Here is a 25,895-nt window from a genome sequence, read left to right on the forward strand (position 1 = left end):
ATATGTTACAGGTGGGAGAGATTTTCGGTAAGTTTGTGGACTTGCAATATATGTATACTTATTTCACATTGTAATATAATATGATGTATACTTCTTATATAATGTATGCAATTGTTAATAGTATAAATCTCTCTCTCTTTTTCCCTAAATGAGTCTTTGCCTACAGGAGAGTTAATATAATAATAATAATAATAATAATAATGAAACCATAAATTTCATTATGAGAATAAAATTTTACTTGATGTGGATTAAATATTAACTTAATTATAATTTTTATAATTATACAAATAGTAAGGGTGTAATAATAATAATAACAATAATAATAATAAAACCATATGAGAATAAAACTTTACTAGATGTGGATTAAATATTGATTTAATTATAATTTTTTATTATTATACAAGTAGTAAGGGTGTGAGGAAAGAGACTGAAAATGAAGGCAACTTCTGCAGGAGGAGGGGACACAAGTTGAAATATTTCTGGAAACTACTCAATAGTCTTTTTTTTTTTTTTTTACTTTATTATATTTCTCCCATCAGCTCACAAAATTCTCATTATCTGAATTTCAAACACAATTTTGCTCTAGAGTGGCGCTGAAAGCATTGTGCTATTGTCCGTCGTAGTGATTGTTACTTAGCTTTTACCGTAAGTGCGTTGCGTGTGTTTACGCAGTGTTTCTAGTTAGTGTTCGGTGACTATGTTGCCGTTGAAGTTACGTCGACCTCAGTTAAGTGCCTATAGCTTTTAAATACCCTAGGATATCCAGATGCTTTTTGCAGTTTCTACTTTGTTGTGTGTGTGATCATAATAAAGTACTGAAGAAAACGAAATGGCAAGCGAACGTGAACGTAAAGCCCAAGAACGAGAAAAATTAAGAAATGTCATCGTTCAGTGGAATGCTAACCGTTTGGATATGTTTTGGCTGAGCGAGCCGAATGAGGTGGGCGGCTAATTAATTTACGATAAGTTGGCGTTTTTATATTTACTGTTAATGTTTCTTTTGTTACATAGGATGTATGATTTTTCTTTCATGCCACAAGTTTTATTAATTTAAATAGAGGGTAATTATTGTGATCGTATAAGCGGAGTTAAGTTATTGAATTCAAGATGGCGCAGGTGAAGCACGTCTCACTATGTCCCGAAGGCAAACAGGTAAACCAGCCAACGGGTGGTGGCTGGTGACATTGGTCCTTGACAATTTAAATGAATTTCAGGCGTTGAAAGCATATGTCCCTTAGTTGTCACTAAGAATATTTCGTAATAATTGGACGTGCGCCTTCCAAGTAACCGCGAAACGAAATGAGCACTTATAGAGCCAGTTAGTAGGTGATAGATTTGTTTAACGTCTATTCACAGTGTTTGTATCTTAAATGCTTGTTGATTGATTGGAGCATGTGCGGAGTCGCTGTTCATCACAGCTGTTTGCCACACCTGGGACAAAGTTTGCAGCTACTGCAACGATTTAAGGAATAAGATAAACTCCAAAATTTTCTGTGTGGCTATTGGGAAACAATGTCTTCATTGCCTTTTTAAAAGTTTCAAAGTAACTTCAGGAAAAATTGGCTTTGAAACCAAATTCATACCTGTTGCTTGTATTTGATGTATTCTTTCGTTAATAAAGTCAAGTGATAGATGTTAATAAGATAACAGCGCAAACTGCTTTCTTTGGCAAGCTGATCGACAATATGCCAAATTTAAATGTTTTTCGTTCTTTTGAAATAATATCCTGCAGGGAACGCAAGATGTACTCTTTTTTTTTTTTTTTTGAGTGGTTTATTTACACTGATGCTGAAAGCATATGGAATTCCCCATTTATTAGTGGCAGTATTAGGTAGTTAAGTAAAAAACAAAACAAAAAAAATGAAAAAGTTCCAATTTATTTGATATTTATTTTCTATTAATGGAGAAGATAACAGCGACTTTTAATATCGTAATCGTATATATATATATATGTGTGTGTGTGTGTGTGTATGTATCGAAGTGATTCGACCACGATTTTACTTCGTATAAAAATATTAAAACAGGAGGTTTGTGTATGTATCAACCTCACAGAAGAGGTTGCTAAACCTTAGCACATTAGTGCTGTGTATGTGGGGGAGAGAGGGGAGAACTGTTATTTTAGTTTTATTTTAGGTGTTATGAGAAAATGCTTTCATATTTACCAAGATACCTTATGCAGCATCTTTATAGAATACCAATGTTATTCTTTCCTTAACCCTAATTATGCATTCTTCCTTCTTATTTTATAAAATACTATTTTTTTCCCCATCCTTTTGATGTAAAATTTTCATCTGTGGTTTTGTATGGATAATTTTGCCATTTGTTGCTCAGCCAACAAATTTTCCAAGCAGTAATTTCCTTTATTAGTTCCTTATTGGCCATTTACTCTCTATATATATAATCTGACATATACAAAATTCCATACCTAAAACATATCAGTGCCACATGTGTATGCATGGTCTTAGAGACAACTACATTTTAGGATGTTAAGAAATTTTAATGATTGGTCCATTGATTATTCATGACTTTTTTAAAACTGTTTTTATCATATTTAATGAGGTTAACTTAAATAGTCTTACATAATTGAAATTCTGGAATTCGATTTTATGCATATAGCAATAACCATAATATAAGATCTGACAATTTTGGAATCTTGACAGGTAACATATTGATTTGGAGGAAAATTGTAAATAGGAAGTTAGTAATGATGTAAATTTTTCATGTAGTACTATCTTATTGTACACCCATTGAGGGTACATGGCAGGAATTTGATGATGCTATATGCATAATGGTAAATACGAAACGAGATCCTAACTGCTTGAATTAGTAGATAAACTTAACAGCATACACATAAATCCATTTTATATAAAGTTTAGCATAATAACTGATATATTATATCTAGCCTCAGTTTATCATATGGGAGGATTGTTCAGAATAATTAGATTTTAGGATGAGGAATTTGAGTTTTGACTGATAGGTAAAAGTTTTAATAATTTACATTATAACAGTCAGTTTCCAGAACCTTCAGATGTTAAGCCAGATAGCTTTACTTAATCTAACAATTACTAACTATTATAATACCGGAATTAACTCACGTAAATTATTCTTTATTTGTAGAATTTTCGCCTGAGTATCACAGGCATCATCAGTACAGGTACAGTATATCAGTACAGGTACAAACTGTCCAGATTCCTTGCTCATCTGGATTATTATATTTCGGACAAACGAAGATCTGCTCAGGTCCGGTTAGAACAACACTAGTCGTACATCCAGTACCTTGCACCCGAACAGTCTGGAATTGCAGAACATGCCATCAACATCAGACATAGAGTTAAGTGGAACAAGACAAAAGTCTGTTCCTAATGGAACGGTTATACAAAGAAATATGTGAAACATTACTTCACTTCCCTAACCTAAACAGATCTGATGGTCTATGTCTTTCCCCCTTGTGGGAGATAGGAAAGATTTGCTGCTTTATAAAATACTAACATATAATTGTATGTATATATATATATATAAATATTTTTAAATCATAATTAAATAATTAAAAAAAATAAAATAAATAATAATAATTAAATAAATTTAGGAAATTTAACCTTAGCTACTTAGGTGGCACTTTGTGAATATAAGAGTTATTGTTTAATTAGCCTTGTACCTGTACTGATGATGCCTGTGATACTCAGGTGAAAATTCTATAAATAAAGAATAATGTACGTGAGTTAATTCCGTTATTATAATAGTTAGTAATATGTCTACTCATGGTATTTCCTTATTGAAACTTAATCTAACAAATCCCCTGATCTGAATATGGACATGGATTCAGATAATAGGTAAACATCCTAATAACAGACGTTAGTGATCAGTTTTTGAACTCATGAATGTTTGGGTTTGCTATTCAAATAATAAACATTAATAACTCATATTGGATGATGATTGGTGCTCAGACTCTTCAGATGTTAGGTCTAAGTTTGGAAAGGATAGATATTAGACATCAAATGTCATGTAACTTGCTATACTTAATTTTATTTTCTGATGTTTAGCTGTGACTTGGAATTTGTAGCCAATCCTCAGGAAAGTTTGAGTAAGAATGCCAGTTAATGCAGCTAAGTATTTATATGACTCCTATTTGAATATATGAATCTGAAGTTTGGTGGGGACCACATCTGGATCACTGCTCAGATCTAGTTATTAGGATTTGAAGATGAATTCGAAAATTTTTGAAAGGTACAAAGGCAGGTAACAAAAGAGCCAATATCAGAAATGTTAGCTGTGAGACAGATTGTGGATATATATAATCTGCCAAGTTTGGTAAATAAAGAGATAGTTGCCAAGATCCCTTTTAGAAGAGAATGGACAAGACTGTTTTGGTAACATTGAAGGTGACCATATTATCCTTGTCCCCATTGAAGGATAGTATGGAGTTAAGTGTATAAGGCACTGGTTGCATGGTCTTGAAGTTTGGTATATGAGTAAGATGAATATGATTTGTTATTTTAATTTTTAATTTATGTTGAAAGAGAAATGTTTAGTGGGATCTATATATATGTGAGGAAGGAAAGGCTGATCAATGTATTAACAATCTAACACTGTAAATCCCTTTTGCAAGACAAATAAAAGTAGCATGATGTGACTCAGAGACAGATTACTTAGCAGAAGGTTACAGTGTGCATGTTACAGAACAAACAAGATCTAATACCATGTTTGGTACATCTTAGAACATTCTTAGAGGGCGATAGCCAAAACATTGGAGTGAAGACATTGCAAAAACCACTATCCAAAAATCATTTTGAGTATTGCTTGAGTGAATGTTGTGGATTGTGAATGATCTTTGAGAATTGCCGTACTCTACACCAGTGGTTGCCAAAGTGGTCGATATAACATTGTTAGGGGTTGATAGAAAAATATAAGACATCATTGTATGGGTAATATTTAATTCAGTTAACTTGGATTACCTCCATCCTGAATGACAACACAATTAAGAGTGAATCGTGGGAACAGTGACATGAATAGGACCTGTAAGATGGAGCAAGGTCATGAAAATAGTTACAGAGGCCAATCAAGTAGGCTAAAATAACGTATTTACCAATAAACTGATGTCGGTGGGAGCGAGATTGCAACACGTGCACAGTTGCTTATTTACTTATACTTGCACGTATTCGACCCCAGTCTCATTTTTGCGCATCGACATACAAGTGAGCATTAATGTTCTAAAATTATTTATCCCTCCTATCAAATATGTAATGTTAAGAAGGACGTCAAAAACAAAAACGTATCCCTTTGACGACATTAAGCCAATATAATAATGTATACTATATTATACATACAATAAACACTGTAACTATAAAATAAACAATCTAAAAACTCACATAAGCATCTTTTTTTCTTGTCCTATTATAATTGCATAATAGTAAAATAGAGGGGGTCGATAAAAAGTCAAGAAACTCTTGAAGGGTTTAACGGTCAAAGAAATTTGGCGACCCCTGCTCTACACTATCATACATCTAGGGACTTAATTCATGTCTTGTGATAGTTTCACTGTCAAGAAACTTGAAACCAGTACCGTAACTAGGCAGATGAAATGGGTGCACAGGCACAGGGTCCAGGACAAAGTGGACTGGTCTTGAAATGGGGGTATCAAAAAATAATCAGTATTATATTTTCATTTTCTAATTTCAAATTTTGCCACTGTGGGAGCCAATTCACAAACATATATATTATAATATTTATAAACAAAATTTGTATTTCTATTGTATTTTTTAACCCTCCCCCCCGAAAAAAAAAGGGAGGTGGCCAAAAATAAAATCTTGCACAAGGCCCATGAAAACCTAGTTATGGCACTGCTTGCAACTATTATTATTGCACTGACATATCCATGGCATCCTAAGACTCATTGTGGGAGATCCAGACTATCAACACGACATCTATCTTATCTCTATTGAAACCATTAACAGACAATGCACTCACAACTGACTCGCAATCCATTCTGTTCATTTACTACTCTCTAAGTGAAAAATCTAGTCCTCGTACCCTTACTAACCACACTTCTACCCAACTTTTGGGGATGACTGCCCTCTCTAACCAAATGCTGAAACATTTCCCCTACATTGTTGGATAAAGGAAATGGCTATAGAATGATTTTGCTGGATTTTGCAAAGGCATTTAACAGAATACCACACGAAACACTGTTATGCAAATCAGAAGAAATGGAGATTGATATGACACTGGTTAAGTGGATAAGAGGGTGGTGGACAGATATCAAAAAGTGGTATTATGGAGCGGCAGAATCGAGGTGAAAGCAGATGACTAGTGGTGTGCCACAAGGTTTAGTGCTGGGACCATTGCTGTTTAATTTATAACTGATAAAGGAAATATTCAGTTGTTTGCTGATGATGCAAAATTAGATAGATTAATAGTTAATCAAGGCAATGTGAAGATCTTGCAGGACTATTTAAATAGGCTGTCAGTATGGACAAAAGATAATGGGTGTCAGTTTAATGTTGAGAAATGTATAGTTATGCACTTTGGGATAAATAGATTACAAGCCATTTATCACATTGATGGCACTGTACTCCAGGAAATAGATGAAGCTAGAGATTTAGGGGTGGTGGCAGACAGAGTTAAAGTTTAGAGGACATGTTCTTCTTCTTATTGTGCTATCTTCTATCGAAGGTCAGCGACCATCTTGGCGAACAAACTGCGATCTTGTGTTAATCTGAGCAGTTGTGCACTGCTCTTTCCTGTCCACGTCTTGATGTTGTCAAACCATGATATTCTTTTTCTTCCTCTAGTTCCTTTGCCATCAATTCTTCCTACCAAAATAGTTTGTAGAAGTTGGTATTTGCTGTTTCTCATGATGTGTCCAAGATATGATGTTTTTCGTTTCTTGATTATTTGTACAAGATGTTTAGCTTTGCCAATGGATTTTAAGACATCTTCATTGGTAATTTTTTCTGTCCATGATATCTTTAGCATTCTTCTGTATAGCCACATCTCAAAGGCTTCGATTTTCTTGATGATTGTCGCCTTCAATGTCCATGTTTCAACTCCATAGAGCAGAATAGACCACACGTAGCATTTCAGCATTCGGCATCTGACTTCCATGTTTAGGTCTTTATTGCAGAATAGTGTTCTCGTTTTCATGAAGGACTGCCGTGCAACTTCAATCCTTGTCTTTATATCTATTTCTGGATCCCACCGTTCATTAAGCCAGCAACCAAGATATTTATATCTTGACACTTGATCAATATTTTTCCCATTGAGTGTCAGTTTCATTGATGAGGCTGGATGTTTGCTGATGATCATGTATTTTGTCTTGTTGATGTTTATATTTATTCCCATTATTTGGCTTTCTATGTATACTCTGTCAACGAGTTTTTGGAGATCCATAATGTTATCTGCAATTAGCACGGTGTCATCTGCATATCGTAGGTTGTTAACAATCTTTCCATTTATTGTGATTCCCTCTGGACATTCTTCCAATGCTTTTTTAAAGATTACCTCTGCATATATGTTGAACAGGAGTGGTGAGAGCACACATCCTTGTCTCACTCCTCTTTTGATGTTAATATCACTGGTGGTAATGTTGTCTAATTGAACGGTAGAGGACATGTTAAGGAAGTTGTAAAGCCTTGATATGCCCACATCTGGGTTACTGTGCTGAAGTCTGGTCCCCTGGGTTTCTTGGGGATGTGGATGCAGTGGAGAGGATTCAGAGGCGAGTGACCAAGATGGTGAGAAATTATTATTATTATTATTTCACACCTCCAGGGAGTCCAAAGACTTATCGAGGGAGGGCACCTGTTCTACAACTCCGTCTTCACCATTCAATCACCAACTAACCGCAACCACACCAACAGCATCTATCGCCGACTACCACTGGTATTTCCACAGACAATTGCAAACGTCCATGCCCATGGCAGGATTCAAACCCGCAGCCTTTTAGCAAGAGAGCAGCTAAGCTATCCACTCGGCCAACCAGGCCGGCCGAATGTGTCCTATGAGGATAGATTGAAGGTGTGTGGATTGCAGAAGTTGGTTGATGGGAGAAAATGAGGGGATATGATAGAAACATTTAAGTTGCTTAAAGGATTTTATAGGAAAGATGCTAGGGAAATGTTTTAGCATTTGACTAGAGGGACCAAACAAGGGTTCATCCCTGGAAGTTGAATAAAGGTGTGGTCAGTAAGGGTGTGAGGACTAGAATTTTTTGCTTGGAGAGTGGTTAATGAGTGGAATGGATTGCCAGATTCAGTTGAGTGCTTTTTCTGTTAATGGGTTCAAGGAGAGGTATGATACATTGGGTCTTCCATGATGAGTCTTCAGACTCTATGGAGTGCCGTATAATAATAATACATCCTATAAAATTGTTTAAGTAACTTTAATGTTTCTGTTGTATCCCTCCTTTTTTTGGATATTGACCAATCTTTGCAATCCACAAACCCTCAATCTATCCTCATAGGAAGCATTTCACAGACCACTCGCCATCTCAGTTGCTCACCTCTATCCAGCCTGGTTAGCCGAGTTGTTAGCATACCTGCTCTCCAACCAACAGGTTGTGGTTCTAATCCTCGACATGGATGTTTATGATTGTCTTATCTTGTGTACTGTTATAACCTTTGATATGGCACAGTATGACCTTTGCAGTCGTTGCACCGCTAAAACCATAATTCATCATCGATTTGCCTCTAGATCCTCTCCACTACTTCCCAGTTCCCAAGAGACTCAGATGACCAGATCTGAGCTAAGTAATCCAGATGTGGTCATAACAAGGCTTTATAAAGAGAATGATAACTCCCTTATCTCTGCTGGTTAGTGTGTTTTTCAGTAACCAAGTAATCCTGGCTACTTTAGAAATATGCCCATTAAATTTCCACATTAAATTGACATCCATTATGTTTTGTCCATACTGTCAGATTCTACTTTCCATATACTATTTTTGGTATCTATTTATCAGCTACCCTCTTATCCACATAGCCAGTGTTATGCCCATTCCCCTATGTTGTAGTTCAAGTAAGATAGTTTCATATAGTATCCTGTCAGATGTCTTTGCAAAATCCAACAGTATCATTGTATAGCCATTTCCTTTGTTCAACTCAACTGTCACTCTGTTATAAAAAGTTGGTGATTCTTCACAAAGCCATACTTCTCTTATAGTGTCTTATTCTAATCTGGCCATTCCTGAATTCTTTTTTTTTTTGACTAACTTTCCAGTACTTTTACCACTCCTAAGATACTGATTAGGCTATAGTTTTCTGTCATAGACTTAGATCATCTTAATGCAAAAAAATTATTTTGCTCTCTTTCCACTCTTGAGACTTTGCCAGAACTGAGACTTAACCACCTTACTGGCCATTAAAGATCAAATACGCATCCACAAAAGCTTTGTATCCATCATAAATTTCAATGTAATATCAATGGTATTACAATTTTAATATGCACTTTGCATCCATGGAAATGTGGACGTATATATATATACGTCCTGGCTGGTAGTGTGGTTAAACAATCTAGTCAAAGGCATCACCAGTTCTCCTGCACATTCTCTTAAAATGCGAGTGATATCCCATCCATTAGAACCCACGACCTGTTGGTTGGAGAGTGAGTATGCTAACCAGGCTGGCTAGAGGGTTTATGGATTGCAAAAGTTGGTCAATATGCGAAAAAAGAGGGATATAATAGAAACATTTAGGTTTACTTAAACAATTTTATTTCTCCAGTATTTCATCTCTGGATGTATCTATGAGCTGAATATCTATGGAAGTTATACTTCCATAGATATTCTTCCTCCTACTTGACACATAACATGAAAAACTTGTTCGGATTTCTTTTTGTTTACTCAGGTAACTTTTTATAATTTAATTTTGTCTTCTTTACCATGGTCACCCATCATAATTTTCTGGAGCATCTGGAGAGAGCAGAAGAGACATTTCAAGACTCACTTATAACATATTCCTCTTGGCATATTTAATCAGAGCAATTAAACTAAAAAAACAACTGTATATTTGAAATCTTTAACGAAATGTGGAGAACTTTTATGCATTCTTTAGATATGTAATGATATCTGAATTTCTTATATCAAGTATAAATAAAATAAACCAAAAAAAAAAAAAAAACATGCTCTTATTTGCCAGCCGTAACTTTTCACTCATGTTAAATGGGATGAATAGATAAGTTGTGCATAATTTTGTATTATATATTAATTAACATTATTAGCAAAGTTATTTTGTAAATTGAAAATTTTTGACCATTCATGAATTTAAAAATATTTTCTCATATTTTGTAGCATCTTAGAGAGTTATTTATTAATAATGTACTCATTATTTCAAGTTTGTCTGGTTTTTGATCTGCATAATAGAACACAAAAATGATTTGCATTAATCAAATTATATAAATATTAAAAGTAAACCTAGGCAAATGTTAAATATTGTAAATGCTTATTTCATTTTAATGTAGAGAATAGGTCAAGTAAATATGGGTGCAGACAAAGTTTGATCTTCAGTCATTTGCACTTGAGGCAAATGACAGGCATTAAAAGTCATTTTGCTTAGTTTTGAAAGGGGATTCTGCTTTTGGTTTCAAAGGATATTCAGTGTATATGATATGGATTTTGTGGAGAAATAACATTATTGAAATGTTATTTCAGTTATATTGAACTCATAAAACTGCCTTATTGTCAAGAGTACAAGCATAGGTTAACACAATACATCTAAACAATGGTAGTCTTAGCCCACTTAAATGATGTGATCTCTGCATAACAGCAGAAAAAATAAACAGAACAAAAAAATATAGTTATACTTAAATCCAGAAATGTAACTGATGATTATAGCTCTGCACAACCAGTACAGGATTTGAGATGGATAATGCTTTGTTCAGGATATCTGTTTGGTTATTGGAGCAGAGGGGAGTTGCACATTCCATCCATATATTTATCCCTTAGGTCTTAATTTTTAGGAGACATGAGTATATTACTTCAGGTTTATATTTTATTTATTTTTTTTAATTATTATTATCATTATCATTATTCAGGCCTCCATGGAATCAAAAGACTCATCATGGGAGGTCCTTTCTAAGAAACACAAGTCTATCAAGACTCATCGGGGGAGGGCTCTCCTAGGAAACACAGTCTATCATACCACTCCTTAAACGCATTGACCGTTCTCGCCCTCACCACTCCATCAGGCAATGTATTCCATGGTTCAACCACCCTCCATGCAAAGAAACCACTCCTCACCCTCTTTCTCACAGTTTCCTTTCGTAACTTCCAGGGATGGCCCCCTTGTCATGACTCCTTCCCACAGTTCAACCAAGCGAAAGAACTCCCCAGTGTCAACCCTGTAACCACCTCTCAACAGTTTAAAAGTCTCAATCATATCACCTCTCCTTCTATCCACCAAACTCTGCAGTCCACACTCCCTCAGCCGATCCTCATAACTAACATTGTACAGTCCTGTCTCCATCTCTAGATTATTATTAAAGGAGATAGGGAAGAGTGGAATGAGCATCCATTAGGAAGTTGTTTTCACTTAGAGGAACCAAATCTTAGTTTTTAATTGATTGTTCATTTGTTTGTGTCTGATTCACATAAACCAATTATTTTGTAGCTGTGAATCACAGCTACAAAAACTTTGATAAGAAACCATGAAAAGTTTGATTAATCATGGTTTCTTTACACCTCTCCTTGTGTTATGTAATTTTGTACTGGCATTTTAATGTTTTCTGGCTTGCTCAAAATCATATGTTTTTCTAATCTTGTCTTCATTCTCATTTCATTATTCATGCATTTTTCAAAAATGTGGATAATGTTCTTTGAGGACATAACAAGCATTAGACATTGGGGGTGGGGCGATAGCAACATTTCTAAAACCTGGCTGCTTGGCCTAAAAGAAATGAAGATATTCTTCTCAGAATAGCCAAGATAATTACATGATTGCAGTTCCAGGCTAAATCTCAGATGTCTAAAACAGTGTTCTAGCTACTACACTATGAAGAAGTGAAATCAATCTGCTTTGTACCTTCAAGTTGGTGAACTGTTTGGATGCATCTACCAGCTAATAGACTGTTAAACATCAGACTGGAGGAAAATATCTATGAATGAACTAACATAGGCACGGTTGAGGTGTTGCATCCACATCTCTCAGATGAATGCCAAACCACTGTGATACTAAATATCACTTACAAGTATATGAGTTTTGTTGCTTTATGTAATACCACCACCTTCTTGGAAACTCGAAATGGTTATAAACTGTGTTTGAACTAGCAGAGGTTTTTATTTACTTTTTCTCCATTTGTTCCTGGTGCAATTTGAGTGATATTTTTAGAATTAAATCAGATGTCATGAAGAGATCCAACATTTCTTCTCTTTTTAGGTGCAGCTTCTAAAGCTTCTTTGGATACTTTATTCTAACAGTATCCAAATGTTATTTCAATTTCAATGGACACTTCACATCTATGTATTTAATGACATGTAAACAAATCAAGACCAGTACACTGGTTATTGGAATGAATACAGCACTATGAATAAATTAAAGATTGGTTTAATGTCTCCAGTATTTCATCTCTGTCAAGGAAACATGGAGTAACAATATAAGAATTACATGTAATAATCATGCAAGTAATAAAAACAAGTGAAAATGATTAGAGTGAATGCCTACATTCTAGAAAGACTTCCTCTATGGTACTGTTAAGCATTCTTGATTGTTGCATGGCAGGTCTAAGAATGAGTTTATTATCTTGAGGAGTTTCACACAGTCATATTTATTGAAACACTTTTAAAGATTGCTGCTAAATAATAATAATAAAAGAATCAGGTTTGTTCCCACTATGATGAAACATCATTCTCTCTATCCCCTACCAATTTGATTCTCTGATTCTGATCGTAATTGTGGTATAAGGCACATTTCCTATATTTTTCTAGACAAATGTTAGTGCATTTTAGAGTTCATCTGTAATAAGATATGTTGCAAGTACAAGGAACTTTATATACATATGAAACTTAGAGAATAGGAGCTGCTCTTTAGGAGAGCAGATAAACAGACACCTTGATATGAGTCTTGAAAGCAGTGCAGTATCTAAAGTGTTATTGTATTACATTTTCCATTTGTGAATTGGATTCTTTGCTGCTCACTGTTACACTGCAGCAAACATAAGTAAGAAAGAGTATTAATTGAATCTGCTTCAGCTTTAAAAAAACTTTCCAAACCTCAACAAATTTGGGTGCATGAGACTGCTTCAAATCTAGGAAGCATACATTTTAAGAACGTCAGCCCAACAACAAGTCAACCCAATTTAGCCCATTAGGGGCACTGTTTAGGATTCTAAGCCTGATTTACTCAGTGTTAATGCCTGCATGCACATATCTTATTTTTTGTGATCCATGATGATGGCAATGTAACATTGCCGAGATATAGAAAAGGATTCATTAAAGTTTTTATAATATTCTAGTGGACGTTGTCATTTCTTGAAAAATTAAAAGCTAAAGATTGGCTGTTTGTCTAACCTGAAGAACATAAGAGTTAACAGCATGCACTGTGGATTTCAAAATGTTATTGGGTTTATGCATTTTTGGTAATCTGTATTTGTGGTGGAAGGACTAAAATATTTGTTTTGGAGTTAATTCAGGGAGCCATCAAGTTGCCATTTTGAATAATGTAATATTTTCTTCTGGGAGTTGAAGTTATAATCTAAGAGTTTGAAAAGAATGGGGACTGTGAGCATGATATTTATTTTACAGTTATACTAATGTTCAGGACCACACTGGCATTACCTTTATCTACTCTGATTTTTTTTTTAATATATGTAAACTAAAGAGCAGCGAGTTAGATGTTAGAGATGTCGCTTAGGGGAGATTCCTCAGATTTGGGGACAGTAATATGTTACTATTCCTTATATCTGAGGAATCTTTAAAAAAAAATTAAAAAAGAAAGCCAGAACTTTGCTTCTTTTTCAAGCTGGCTGCCCTGACTGCTCCTCTGCAGATCAATGGTCTCTTGCCTGCTCTCATTTTCAGTATACATAAAAAGTTCCTTGTATTTTCAAGAAACCTTTGGCAATGACCTCTGGAATAAAACAAGGAAACATATCTCAATTATAGTCAGTCAGAATTAGATCACACTATGGAACTCCATGGAATCAAAGGAGAAAAAAATTACTATGTGTCACCACAATAAGTGCAGATATGAGAAACTTTTTTTCTGAATCAGCAGCAGATCTTAAAAATGAACTTAACCTCAAATGTAATTCTGTGTAACTTTCCAAGATATGGGAACCTAATTCTCAGACCTCTGAGCCAACAAGCAAGGCTACTTGTTGGTGCCCATAGAAGACATCTCCTAGGACTTGCTTTGTCTAATCATTTCCACTTATTGTCAACTTATATTGTACAGTTCTTATATGGCTGTGACAGATGAGATGTTGGAGTCATTAAATTGTTTAATTCATTTTTATTGCTGTTCTCATTCCATTAAACCAAAAAATGAGCTTCAGACAGCACTTAGTGTAAATACACAAGTTTCTGAGCTGAGCCTGAGGATAATAGTTCAAGAAATGCTCAGCTCAAGCAGGAAATAATTTTGCTGTTACTCTTTTTTCCTGGTGGGCTTGGAGGAATTCCAAATAGTGGGAGGAATACTAACAGGGCCATCATTTGCAGAGGAGTTGAGTGAAATTCGATGTGAATGGCTTAGTAAAGAATCCATTGCTGTATTCTATTTCCCATGTTCCTTCTAAGCTGTGTGTATGCATGCACATCAGTCCAAAAGAAAAGGGGGGGGGATGCACATGCCTGGTAACTCTGTGCACAAAATTTTTACTTTAAAAATTTTAATTTACAATGAACAATTTTTTCAACATCCTTTAAAAACAAAATTATATGATAAATCATACTTTACACTTATTTTATTCAGTAATCTTGCCAGTATCTCTATTCCAATATTACTTTAACCCATTCTAATTAGTTTGCCTGCACCAAATGGACAAACTGATATTGATGTCAGCAAGTTGCAGAGGCATATTTTTTCAGTGTCTACTGTCTAGATTGGCCATTCACTGAAGCTTGTGCAAATGGTGGTGGTGGTGGTGGATTTCTGCAGCTGTGCAGATTTAAGCGAATTAATTTAGTGCTTACAGTTTTAAAGGTTATAGCTAGACAATAAAAAAGGGCAACATTAATGAGAAACATTACATCGGTTTATGCATTAAACCTTCCAAATGTCACTGTCAAAATTAAAGTGGAAAATAATTGCAAATTCAGTTAAATTTGAGTGGCTGGACAAATGTGTTGAAATGGCATTGCCAATTTCAACACATGTCAAAGAGCAGCATGCGAGTAGCACTTAGTGAAATGTTTAGATATGAAGAGAATATCTAGATATTTGTTCTTAAGAAATATTTAGCATGCAGCATACAAGAGCTTTTAACAAAGATGTCATGAATTTTAGGTATATCAAATTTAGAGTTTGTTTCTTATGACTTTCACTATTGTGAGTACAGGTTACTGCATACATTGAGTCTGACTAGAAATCTATGCACAAAATGTTTTTCATGTGCACATAGAGAGAATATTGCTCATGAACCTCTCAATTTCATATTAACTTAAATGACAACCATGAAAAAAAGAAATGATTACGTGCAGAAAAAAATAAACCTCTCAGAACTTTACCAGATTCACTTCACAAATATATATATAGCCTTATTTGAACTGTAATGATGTTCATTTCTGTTCAAAATCTGCAAACAGTTTCTTTACGCATTACTCATCTCGTTTTCCCCAGCTACTCCTTGAATCTTCTCATCCTATACAGGACAGTTGTGAATATGTTTGCTCTGATACATCATGTTAGTTTTCAATTTGGAATATCATTTTGATCTTTTACTGAAATCACCTTTTTCCCAATCTGTCATTTGCTATCTCTTTTGCTTTCATAATGCCACCAGCCATTCTGAACTTTTTTTGAGTTCCTCTATTCAATCTTTAGCAAAGTCGGTATTTTAGTTAAGTCAATTTTAGTGAATATTAGAATCCTTTCGGATTTCAATATTCACATCCTAACTGGCTCTCTTTTTTCAACTGTTGAATTATTTCTATCATCGGTGATCTAAAATAAACTGCTGACATACCTACTAGAATACCTGATAACCTTAACCACTATCCAAACTCTTGATCTTTTCCTTAGTAATGACCCTTCTACATATACTAGGCAGTTCAGAGACTACAAGCTGGTGTTGATTTTCTCCAATGTAGTATCACTCACTTCCATATCATTTGTCCAGAGTTTCGGGTAACATAAGACCATAATTTCCTGTTGTTTAAGGGTAGAATCCATAGTATGCACGGTTAGCCTAGTGGCTATGCGCTTCGCAACCATATACCTGGGAAAGGAGTGTCCTGGGTTTGATTCCCCTTGCCGATGTGAGGAGCTTAAGGATCTTTCTCAGACATAGCCAAGTTAGTTGATCTTGGGATGATTAGATGATTTTTCCTTTCTCCAGCAGGCAAACTGGCCCTGTGAATGCACGAGATACAGCCATAGGATATATCGGGAGGCATAGGGCTAGTCACCTTATCCTTGGGATGGGTACGACTTAGAAAAGCTCAAGTCAGCTCTGTAACAACAGGCCAGTAGGCCTAATATGTAATAGGAAGAAGAATCCATATTGGTGATTGTGTATTACCTGAAAAGGTTTTTCCAGTTAGCTCACGAGTTCAGTGTTAGCCATTCCTTTCAAAAGAATTAAAGCAAGTGAAATTGGATGGCAATTTGACAAAGATCTTTCAGTTCATATGAGAACATTCATTCCATTTTAAATTCTTTTCCTTTATCTAAGCCCTGGTTCTCCAAGATGTGTCCTCATGCTGTTCAAGAGAAGAATCAAGCATATTAAAGTTTGAAACAGTTGCATGTGCATTATCAATACAGGCAAACTGATTTTGAAAGAACTAAGAACAGTTTGCATGATGTCTGAATGGCAGTCATTCTGGACATTGCATTGGCTTATTGCCAATGCAATGTCCAGAAAATGGCTTATTGCATTGTTATCCAAAGTTTTCATTCGTCCATTAATAATCTTGATAAATGTTTTCCTGTCATTTCAAACATGCAACATTCAGTTTCAATAGTATATCCTTGATTATTTCAAAAGTATTTTTATTTTATCACTCCCACACGGAAAACCTGTAGTAAATTAATGCTATGTGTGATGAGCAAAAGAAATAAAAAAGGAATCTGTTTTGGCTTTTTAATTTAACTTGTTCAACTAGTATGTATTTTGTAGCTCGGAAATTAATCAATATTCATTCCATTAAGGTCAACAAATCTTTATTGTTAAATTATTGTCTAATTTCTCTCACTTTAATTCTTTTTAAAGTAATGATAAAAACCATTAACACTCAACAAAAATCAATGTGTGTGTGCTATCTGAAGAAACCCTTTCTAGCTAGTAATCACCTATATGGATTCTTTCACTTTCATTCAAAAGGGGCTTAGGTCGTATGGCAATATACATTTTTATTACTGTTGAAGTATGACTGAAAGGAAGGGTGGGGATTGGATTGCAGGTGAGGCAAGAAGTATGCGAATTTTTAAGGGTGTGGCTGAGAATTCTTTGGGAAGAAGGTGAAAGATAAAAATTTTTTGGAGAATGAGAAGGGTAGCATATGATGGAACAAATTAGGGGGTGGGAGTAACAGGGTGTGAGTCGTTTCGACTGTGTGTCATCTTCGGACATCATGAGAAAATTTTGGGTTTAATGTGCATATTCAGTTGCTTTTCTTTCTCTAGTGATTTGTTATTAGTGATCTCCTACCCAGCTAGTATACATAATAAAGATGATGGTTTGTTTGACCAACGGAATAGCATTTATTCTCTCCACTGTTCAGATTTTGGTTAGATTTCTGCCATATGGGAATGTGTCATGCATATTTGCAAATATCATGCCTGAATTTATCAAGTATCTTTTAGCTTAGTTAGTAATGTGCCCTTTGGTTGCAAAGACTTGGGCTTGAATCCCAACTGATGTGAAAAGCCTTTAAAATTTCTGGTAGGGTTTCCCTCTCAGAAACTTGTTTTTCATCCCACAGGCAAATAGATCAGAAGGGCATATGCATATTAACAGATAACATGCTGCTATCTGTTAATATACAATATTAAAGATAACAATATCTAAACAATATCTAATCAACAAAATCTTTACAATATCTAAACTCAATAAAGTCACATAAAACGACATATAGCTTCTTTTTTTTTTGTGGCTCTTATCTACAAAAGTCTCTTAGCCAACCATGGGTTGGCTAAGAGACTTTTTAATTAATTTTTTTTTTATCTTTTGGACATTTATAATCAGCAGTCTGGAATATTAACAGATTTTAACAGCAATCTGGAATATGCTGTTAAAATCCATCTCCCACCTAAAGATATTCACAAACATCCATGCCAAGATTTAAACCTTGCAGCCTGTTGAAGAATGACTATCAAGCATTTACTCAAACAACCATGTAGAAATTGCAGTATTTGCAATTACGATACCTACACATTTTTGAATAGTGAATTGATTAACATAAAATTTCTTACAGAAGCATCAGAAATTACCTCTTAGGCATCCAGAAAACTTTTTCCTGTAATGTTAATAAAAAGTTGGATCTCCTGGCATTACATGGTGTCAGTTGAAGATAAGGTTTTCCTCCTATCTAATTTCTGAGATGCTCATTGGAACATCCAAGAAATTAGAAAAATATAGCAAAAAGAAATTGCCAAAATCATTTTGTCTGATGCCTTGTTGTATCCTGGGAATGGCAATATGGCAGTCTGTTCTAATTACAGATAAAAGGGATGCAGTTTTGTTTCTACTTAAGATACTGATATGCTATAAATTTTGTGACTTGTGTGTGTGGTGTTGATATAAAGAAACATAAAATGCAGGGTGAAAGATTATATTCATATCACAAATATCAGTGATCTGCTCTAGTGTGGAATTAAATCATTTTTGAACTTTTATCCATTCATACATCGTGACAGGTAGCAGAAAAAGAAGCAGTTCACTTTGTCTTTCCGCATGCACTGTAAAATATCTTATTTCATTCTCCCTCTCTCCTCCAATTCAAAGGATATTTGAAAGGGACATAATTTAGACTTTAAATAGAATGCTTCAAAGCAATAGTTCACATTTTATCATTGTGCTACACCATGTGATGCTGTAGAAGTAATGCCTCCATGTTTCAGCTCCACTGAAACACGGAGGCATTATTTCATGTTTTCTTAGTCATCAAATAAAATGCATTTTATTTTATAAAGAATACTAAAAATATCAGCAATATTCACAGCCTAACAAGATATTTTGAAATTATTAATAAAAATTATAGCGTTTCTGAATAAAAACAAGCTCAATATCCACAAGCCGATTTAGAAGGTATTTCTGAAACAGTTATTTTTCATAAGCATATGCTTGTTTCATGACCTTAGCCTACTTGTATTAATTTTTAAGAACTAAACTCATTCTTTAAAATTTTTTTTGTTGATCTTTTTTCATAGCTTTCTCCAGCTTATTGCAGATTTCTCCATAAAATTGAGTAATCCAGATAACTAATATTCTTCTGACTAAGACTGTCTTCATTTGTCTGTAAAACCCTTGTTATAGAGTTGACTATTATTCTGTATTATCTTTTTTTTATTATTATTTAAAAAAAAATTTTTTTTTTATACTGGCATTGACTCTGCAGCTTAAAAATTATCCCATAAAAAGACAAATTAATATGATTGTTTCCCATACTATATTGTGGATTAGGAAAATATCTAAATTTTCTATCATGGACCACTAAAATTATAGGCATTATATAATATATAAAATTATATGCACCTGGCTGCCTGAGTGGTTAGTATATCCATCTCCAACCAACAACAGGCTGTGGATTAGAATCTCATGATTATCTTTAGGTGGGAGATGAACTTTAATGCTTCCTCCAGACCACAGCCTTGCTTATTGGAATCCTGAAGTGGCTTGAAGTTCCATGTTTGGTATCTAGCACAGGGTTTCTGGACTTGGTAAAAAAAAAAAGTGAATAAAAAAAACAGAGACAGTCCATGATATGAATGTACTATAAGTTTACAATAACATTTTGTGGATGGATGCCATATAAAATTATTTATATATACACACACTGCTTGGAAAAAAGTCAGTGGTCACCTTCATGGGCAAGGTGGCCATTAACAAGTCACGTGTTTGTAGGCAGTATAAATTGGAGGAACATAATGCTCCCAAGTTAGTGCAACTGTGTTCTGGTGAACTGGCTGCGAGAAGGGAACTGATGGACTCTGAAAGAGGCGTTGTGATAGGATGAAATATATGCCTATCTGTTTGGCAAATTGGGCCATCCCAGGTGTCAATAATCAGTGATACCTACTGAAATAGAAGTGCAAGAAGTCAACTGCAAGTGCTGCTCGCAGTGGATAACCTAGGTGCTACAAAGGATAATATGTAAAAACTGCCATTTGTCAGCTGACACGTTGAATACAGAGCTTCAAGCATCGATCGAGCACAAATCTGAACAAAAACATTCAGAACCTAGGCTCACAATATGGGTTTCCATGACTGCAATATGCAAGCCCCACAAAACCAACATGCAGGTTCGTCTTCCAGTGGTGCAAAGAGCGTGTGCAGGTTTGTTCCTCACACTACAGTAGAAAGTGGAAAGGTGTTATGAAGAGATGAATTATGCTATACCCTCTACCGAGCAGATGCCCGGTAAAGTCTCTTATCAGAGTGTGTAAGCGCAACTGTGAAATTTGGATGTAGCAGTATGATGATATAGTTCTGCTTTTCATGGTTTGGTCTTGGATCTCTGTTTGTGGCGTCATGAACATTAATCCGAAAGGTATCTGTACATTGCAATTTCGCTTCCTACCTTGTGCCGTCTTTACAGAACTGACCATAGTCTCTTTCAGCAAGACTATGTAACATGTCATAAGGCTGCTGATCTAACTGCATGGTTTGTGGACATGAACATCATCACACTTGACAGAGTCCTGATGAGGTCGAGAGATGTCCATCCCACAATAGTTCAGAACCTCATTACTTGCCTACAGGAAGAATGATCCAAAATTCCTCTTGATTGCTATTGTACGCTTGTGAAACGTATGCCCAGTAGGATTGCTGCAGACATCGTAGTGAAAGGAGGTCCTACATCTTGTTAAGATGGGCGTTTGTTCCATAGTGTGAAGAACAAACTATGGCTGTTTGTTCCTCGCACTATGGTGTCTGTTGACTCCTTTCCAAGCAGTGTGTATAGCAGCTTTTATTTTCGTGACGTTACTTCTCATCTACTAACTGGACAAGTCTCAAATCCGCCCAACCTTAGAATACTACTCTCAGGAGAGGTATTCTTTCTGTGGTATTAATTATTTTTTTGTCACCAGTTTCACGCTTTCGTTGTGAAACTCTTCTGACACCTTGGAACAATCGGATTTTAAATGGGATATAAATAAATTGTGAATGATTTCAGTAATATTATTTTTCACTTTTATCCATATGCGAGTGTGGTTGAATGCAAAATTTGTTGGGGAGTTCGAAGTATGAATTCCGCATATATTAAACTTTTTTACCGATTATAAACTGTCAGGTAAAAATTCATGAATTATAAAATTATAATTCATGAATTTAAAAATTCATTTATTATAATAAATTTTTAAATTCATTATAATAAATTAGAATAATGAGACTTATAATTTTAATTAAATTTTTATCCATAGTAATATGAAATACAGTTAATTTTTCTATTTGCTGTAATATTCAACAGTCCTTACTTTAATCAGCTAAGAACTCGCATCATTTGATAATGAAAATGTGTAATATCACTGGCACATTTTTATTTTCATCTTCTCGTGCTTTCTGATTTATAATAAACACCGTCCAAATTCTCCTTGCATTATTGAGGCGCTTCGACACAGTTTCAGTTTTGAATCTCTTAAATGCTTTTATTTGTAAAACGTATCATTAGAGATGACTTGCAGGTTCATATCAAAAATTATTTTTAATACAATCTAGATCGTCCATTCAGTTATCATTTAGCTGAAAACGTGCCTTATTTTCATATTTAGAAATTTAACTTCTAAACTTTAGATTTTAGATCATACAAGTTCAAATCGCTCGGTATGAGACCACTTATTAAACTTGTAATGCAAAAATCTGGGGTTTTCATTCTACAAAAACGAACAAACCAGAAACGTTTAGAGGACATCATCGTATTCATCCCCATTTCACTTAGAAAATTTTGGCACTTTTTAGGTATTATAAAAAAATGAAGTTTTCTATTCTTCAAAGTTTCGGATCTCGTTACTAATGTAAACCCGTATAGTACAGTATTTTTTATTATATATATATATATATTTGACTTCCAGTCTCAGTGAGCTGACTCTCAGAAGAGTCGAGAGGGAGAAAAAAAAATGGAATAAATATAATTTGATTGTTTCTCACAATTCCACTGTTGTGAGTTTTTTTTTTAATTTTTTTTTTTTTTTTATCTCCTCTAAATTTGTTATCATGGCTCGTGTAAAGCAATTTATACGATTTGTCTTTTGAACACGCCGACATTAAATATTAATAATGAATATATTTTATTCTCGCTTTCTCTCTCTCTCTCTTTATTTTTATTTATTTTTTTAAAGTAGTATCGAAATTTAAAATTGCACTTAAGAGTCTGTTTATTTTAGATATGACAGATAAAAATCAGTAAGACCATGGGTGTAGGCGGGCCTGGGCGATGCCCTGGTACTTTTTTAAAACTATCAAAATTTTTAAATTCATTATAATAAATTAGAATAATGAGACTTATAATGCATTTCCAGCTTTTAGTCAAAAAATAGCAGCTTGCCTCCCTTGTCATTTTTTTCAGAAAACAATGCAATCTCTCTGCGATATGGCCGTCGCAATAATAATAATAATAATGGAGCACTTCGAGCCCTGGCACTATTTCTTTTAGGACTACACCCCTGGTTAAGACTTAAAAGTAATACGAAAATTCACAAAAATGTTACACATAGCTCAATGCATTTTAAAATGGATCATGAAGAACAGAAAACAAGCTATAATGCTGTTGTGATGATTTGACGAATTAATATTGAAAGGTTGTGACCCTAATCAAACAGGATACACAGTCATATCTAATTTCCGCTGTGGTTAGAACTCGAGGGAGGGCCTCCCCGATTAGTTGTTACCATGGGAGGATATATAATGTCATCCTCAAATCAGTTCACCAGACAGTAAAATGCACTCAATTGTGATATGCTTTATGGATTATTCATTAAAAAAAAAAAAAAAAAGTGTTTCATCTATAGAAACATTCCTTAATTTTTATCAGTACACTGCATGTCATTTAAAGAACTTCTGCAAGTCAGTTTATTGCTGTAGAACTCGTCTAGAAATTCTGTACATGAAAAGGACGGTTGGTTAAAATATGCTATTTGATAGATGAATTTTCTTTCATTATTTCTCATTACAAAATTTTCATTTTTTAAAAATATAATCTATGAACAATTTAGGAATATATTGTTCATAAAAGTAACAGCATAGTCTACAAATCGATCCCCCACCCCACAAATTGTTTTGTCCCCCTTTTTGCCCCATTCTTTTCTTACGATACACCTCCGTTGTGCAGTCGTGAGAACGTCGAGATATTTCCCTTTCATTTGGAAAGAACTGAATTCGAATCCTCTTAGGACAAGACATTTGTTGAGGGTCTTTCCATTGAAGGTGAGTGAGTCAGTTGTTTCATACGGGTATATCAGCTTTTTCATCCCGACAACCATGAGCGAACACATACATTACTTTTAAGACATAACACTCTGGTGTTATGTCTTAAAAGTAGGGTAACAAGACTGACCACGCCACGTAGCTGCTAGTGGAATTCCCATTTTTGAATTCCTAACAGTTGTAAAATTCTGGATGTAAATCCATATGCGCGAATGTGTGTTTAAAAACCTTATGAATACATTTTTACACATGTAGCATATGCATGCTAAACAGCAGCAAGAAAGACTTCCAGCTTGATAAAATATATACTTTTACTTTATAAAAAAATGCTCACATTCCCATACAAGTAAGGGCAAATAAATTATTTGCACCCATGACGCCTTTTTAAGGTAATCATATGCACGAAGGGCTGTGGATTGTTCACCCTATATTGCATTAGTACTGTCGATGAGCAAAAAGACATTTAAACATTGGATGTATGAAGAACCTGTAGATAGCACTGCTTAGGAAATGCATTCGAGGGCAGACTGTTCCAAAAGACAGCAATAGAAGGAATGTATGAAGAGGAATATTGAGGAGTTTCACGTATTTTTCACAGATTTAGAGGAACGTGGTTAAATTACTGATACCCAATTCTTGTGAGTAGTGACCAAAGAAATATTTGTAGGCAATTTAAGCAGCAAAAACAATGCCCTTTATGACTGAGAGCGGAGTGAATCTGGTAGACATGGGTATACAAACGCTTGCCTTCTCTTCATACTAGAAACGCAAATAGACAAAAAATATAGAGAGAGCAAACGTACCTAAGCTTACTTATAATAATTTTTACAACTATGTAAGTTATCAAGATTTTTTAATTTACTTGACTCAGCTGTATCATAAGCTTGAATGGATAGCAGCTTCGCTATCCATTCAAGCTCTCTAACCGGCAGGCCTTACGTTGGAATCCCGCGGTGGCACGGATGTTGGTGTGATAGATGATTTTCTTAGTCGGTGTGAGGACCCCCCCCCCCCTCCCCATCTTTCCCAGCTTATTGAAGACCTGAAATAGCGTGGAAAAGTTCCATGTTTGATCTCAAGAGCAGGGTTTTCGAATTACCTAATCCATATATCATCTTACGAATTTCCGGCCTTTCATGAGTTAAAACCTTAGTCTGCCATGACAATATTTTTACAGTTTTGGTAATTGGAGTTACAGAAATTGAGCTTAACAGTTAATTACTTTGGAACTGCAAAGATTGATCATCATCAAAACTCAAGTTAAATGGCTTCCTGTGAAGTAATGGTTATATTAAGTTCAAGCAATATGTTTAACAAATAAATTGTTCATTAAAATCAGTCATTTGCAACAATTTTTAATTGTAATTCTCATGGTAATTCCTGTAAGCAGTGATCCATTTTTCTGTTAAAGTAATTCTTGAAAAAAAGAAGAAAAAACATGCGCTTCATAACCATTTAAATTATTATCGAAATTATCCTTCTAATTTCTGTTAATTTACTAAAATAACGTGACGCGATTCATTGATCGAAGTATTGAAATTTAATAAATTGGATTTGTAATATCCGCGAACGTGCAGTTTCCTGAGAGTAATGCATTGCTCGCTTCCATAGTATAACCTTAAATACAAATTTCTATTTTGAAATGAAAACATTTTACTTGGATTACTGTCCTCGCAGAAATGTTCGCCCAAGACCAGTTACACGCACCTTGTTCTCCGTAATTTCTCTTCTGGAGCGTGTCCGATAGTTCGAGAAGTGTCGTTCTTGCTTATTGAAGTTTTTTTTTTTTCTCCAAGCCTTCCGTCAGTTTGCGTGTGTTTTTATTTACGTAGATTAATCTACAATATGTAATGTGTACTTGTGCTCAGCAGGTTTCCTCATCTCTTACAGATGTATTGTATTCGGAACTGTAATTTAGGTCAGCAAAAGACTTTCTGTTTCAGACGTTTATCTTTGTTAACTCTCTGGAATGCTTTGGTTGTTTCAAGTGAGGGCGGGAGTATCATCGACACCCTTCCGCAGCATACCATCTCCATTATGTCATGCCCTTCCCGTCTGCTACCAAGGCCATATGTTTAGTGCAACTCGGGTTTGGTGGGTGGGGCAGTTAAAGCCACTAAACATTCTTATGTTAAGCACGTATTGAGAGCACAATACTCTTTACA

At 34.8% G+C, this 25,895-nt stretch overlaps 1 protein-coding gene across 3 annotated transcripts in view; it reads left to right on the forward strand.

Moving 5' to 3' along the window:
- The first annotated feature begins 664 nt into the window (after nucleotides 1-664).
- The window catches only part of LOC150096246 (afadin-like), a 512,466-nt gene continuing 487,235 nt past the window's right edge, over nucleotides 665-25,895 (forward strand). For all 3 annotated transcript variants that reach the window (XM_090409377.1, XM_090409378.1, XM_090409379.1), the window contains exon 1: nucleotides 665-940. In XM_090409377.1, coding sequence (XP_090265503.1) covers nucleotides 830-940 — 111 coding nt within the window. In that variant the 5' untranslated portion in view covers nucleotides 665-829. The remainder of the gene's footprint in view (nucleotides 941-25,895) is intronic.

This window comes from Typopeltis vanoorti, chromosome 19 (assembly GCF_054136105.1).
Source record: "Typopeltis vanoorti isolate ZY-2024b chromosome 19, IOZ_Tvanoo_1.0, whole genome shotgun sequence".
Lineage (NCBI taxonomy): Eukaryota > Metazoa > Arthropoda > Arachnida > Uropygi > Thelyphonidae > Typopeltis > Typopeltis vanoorti.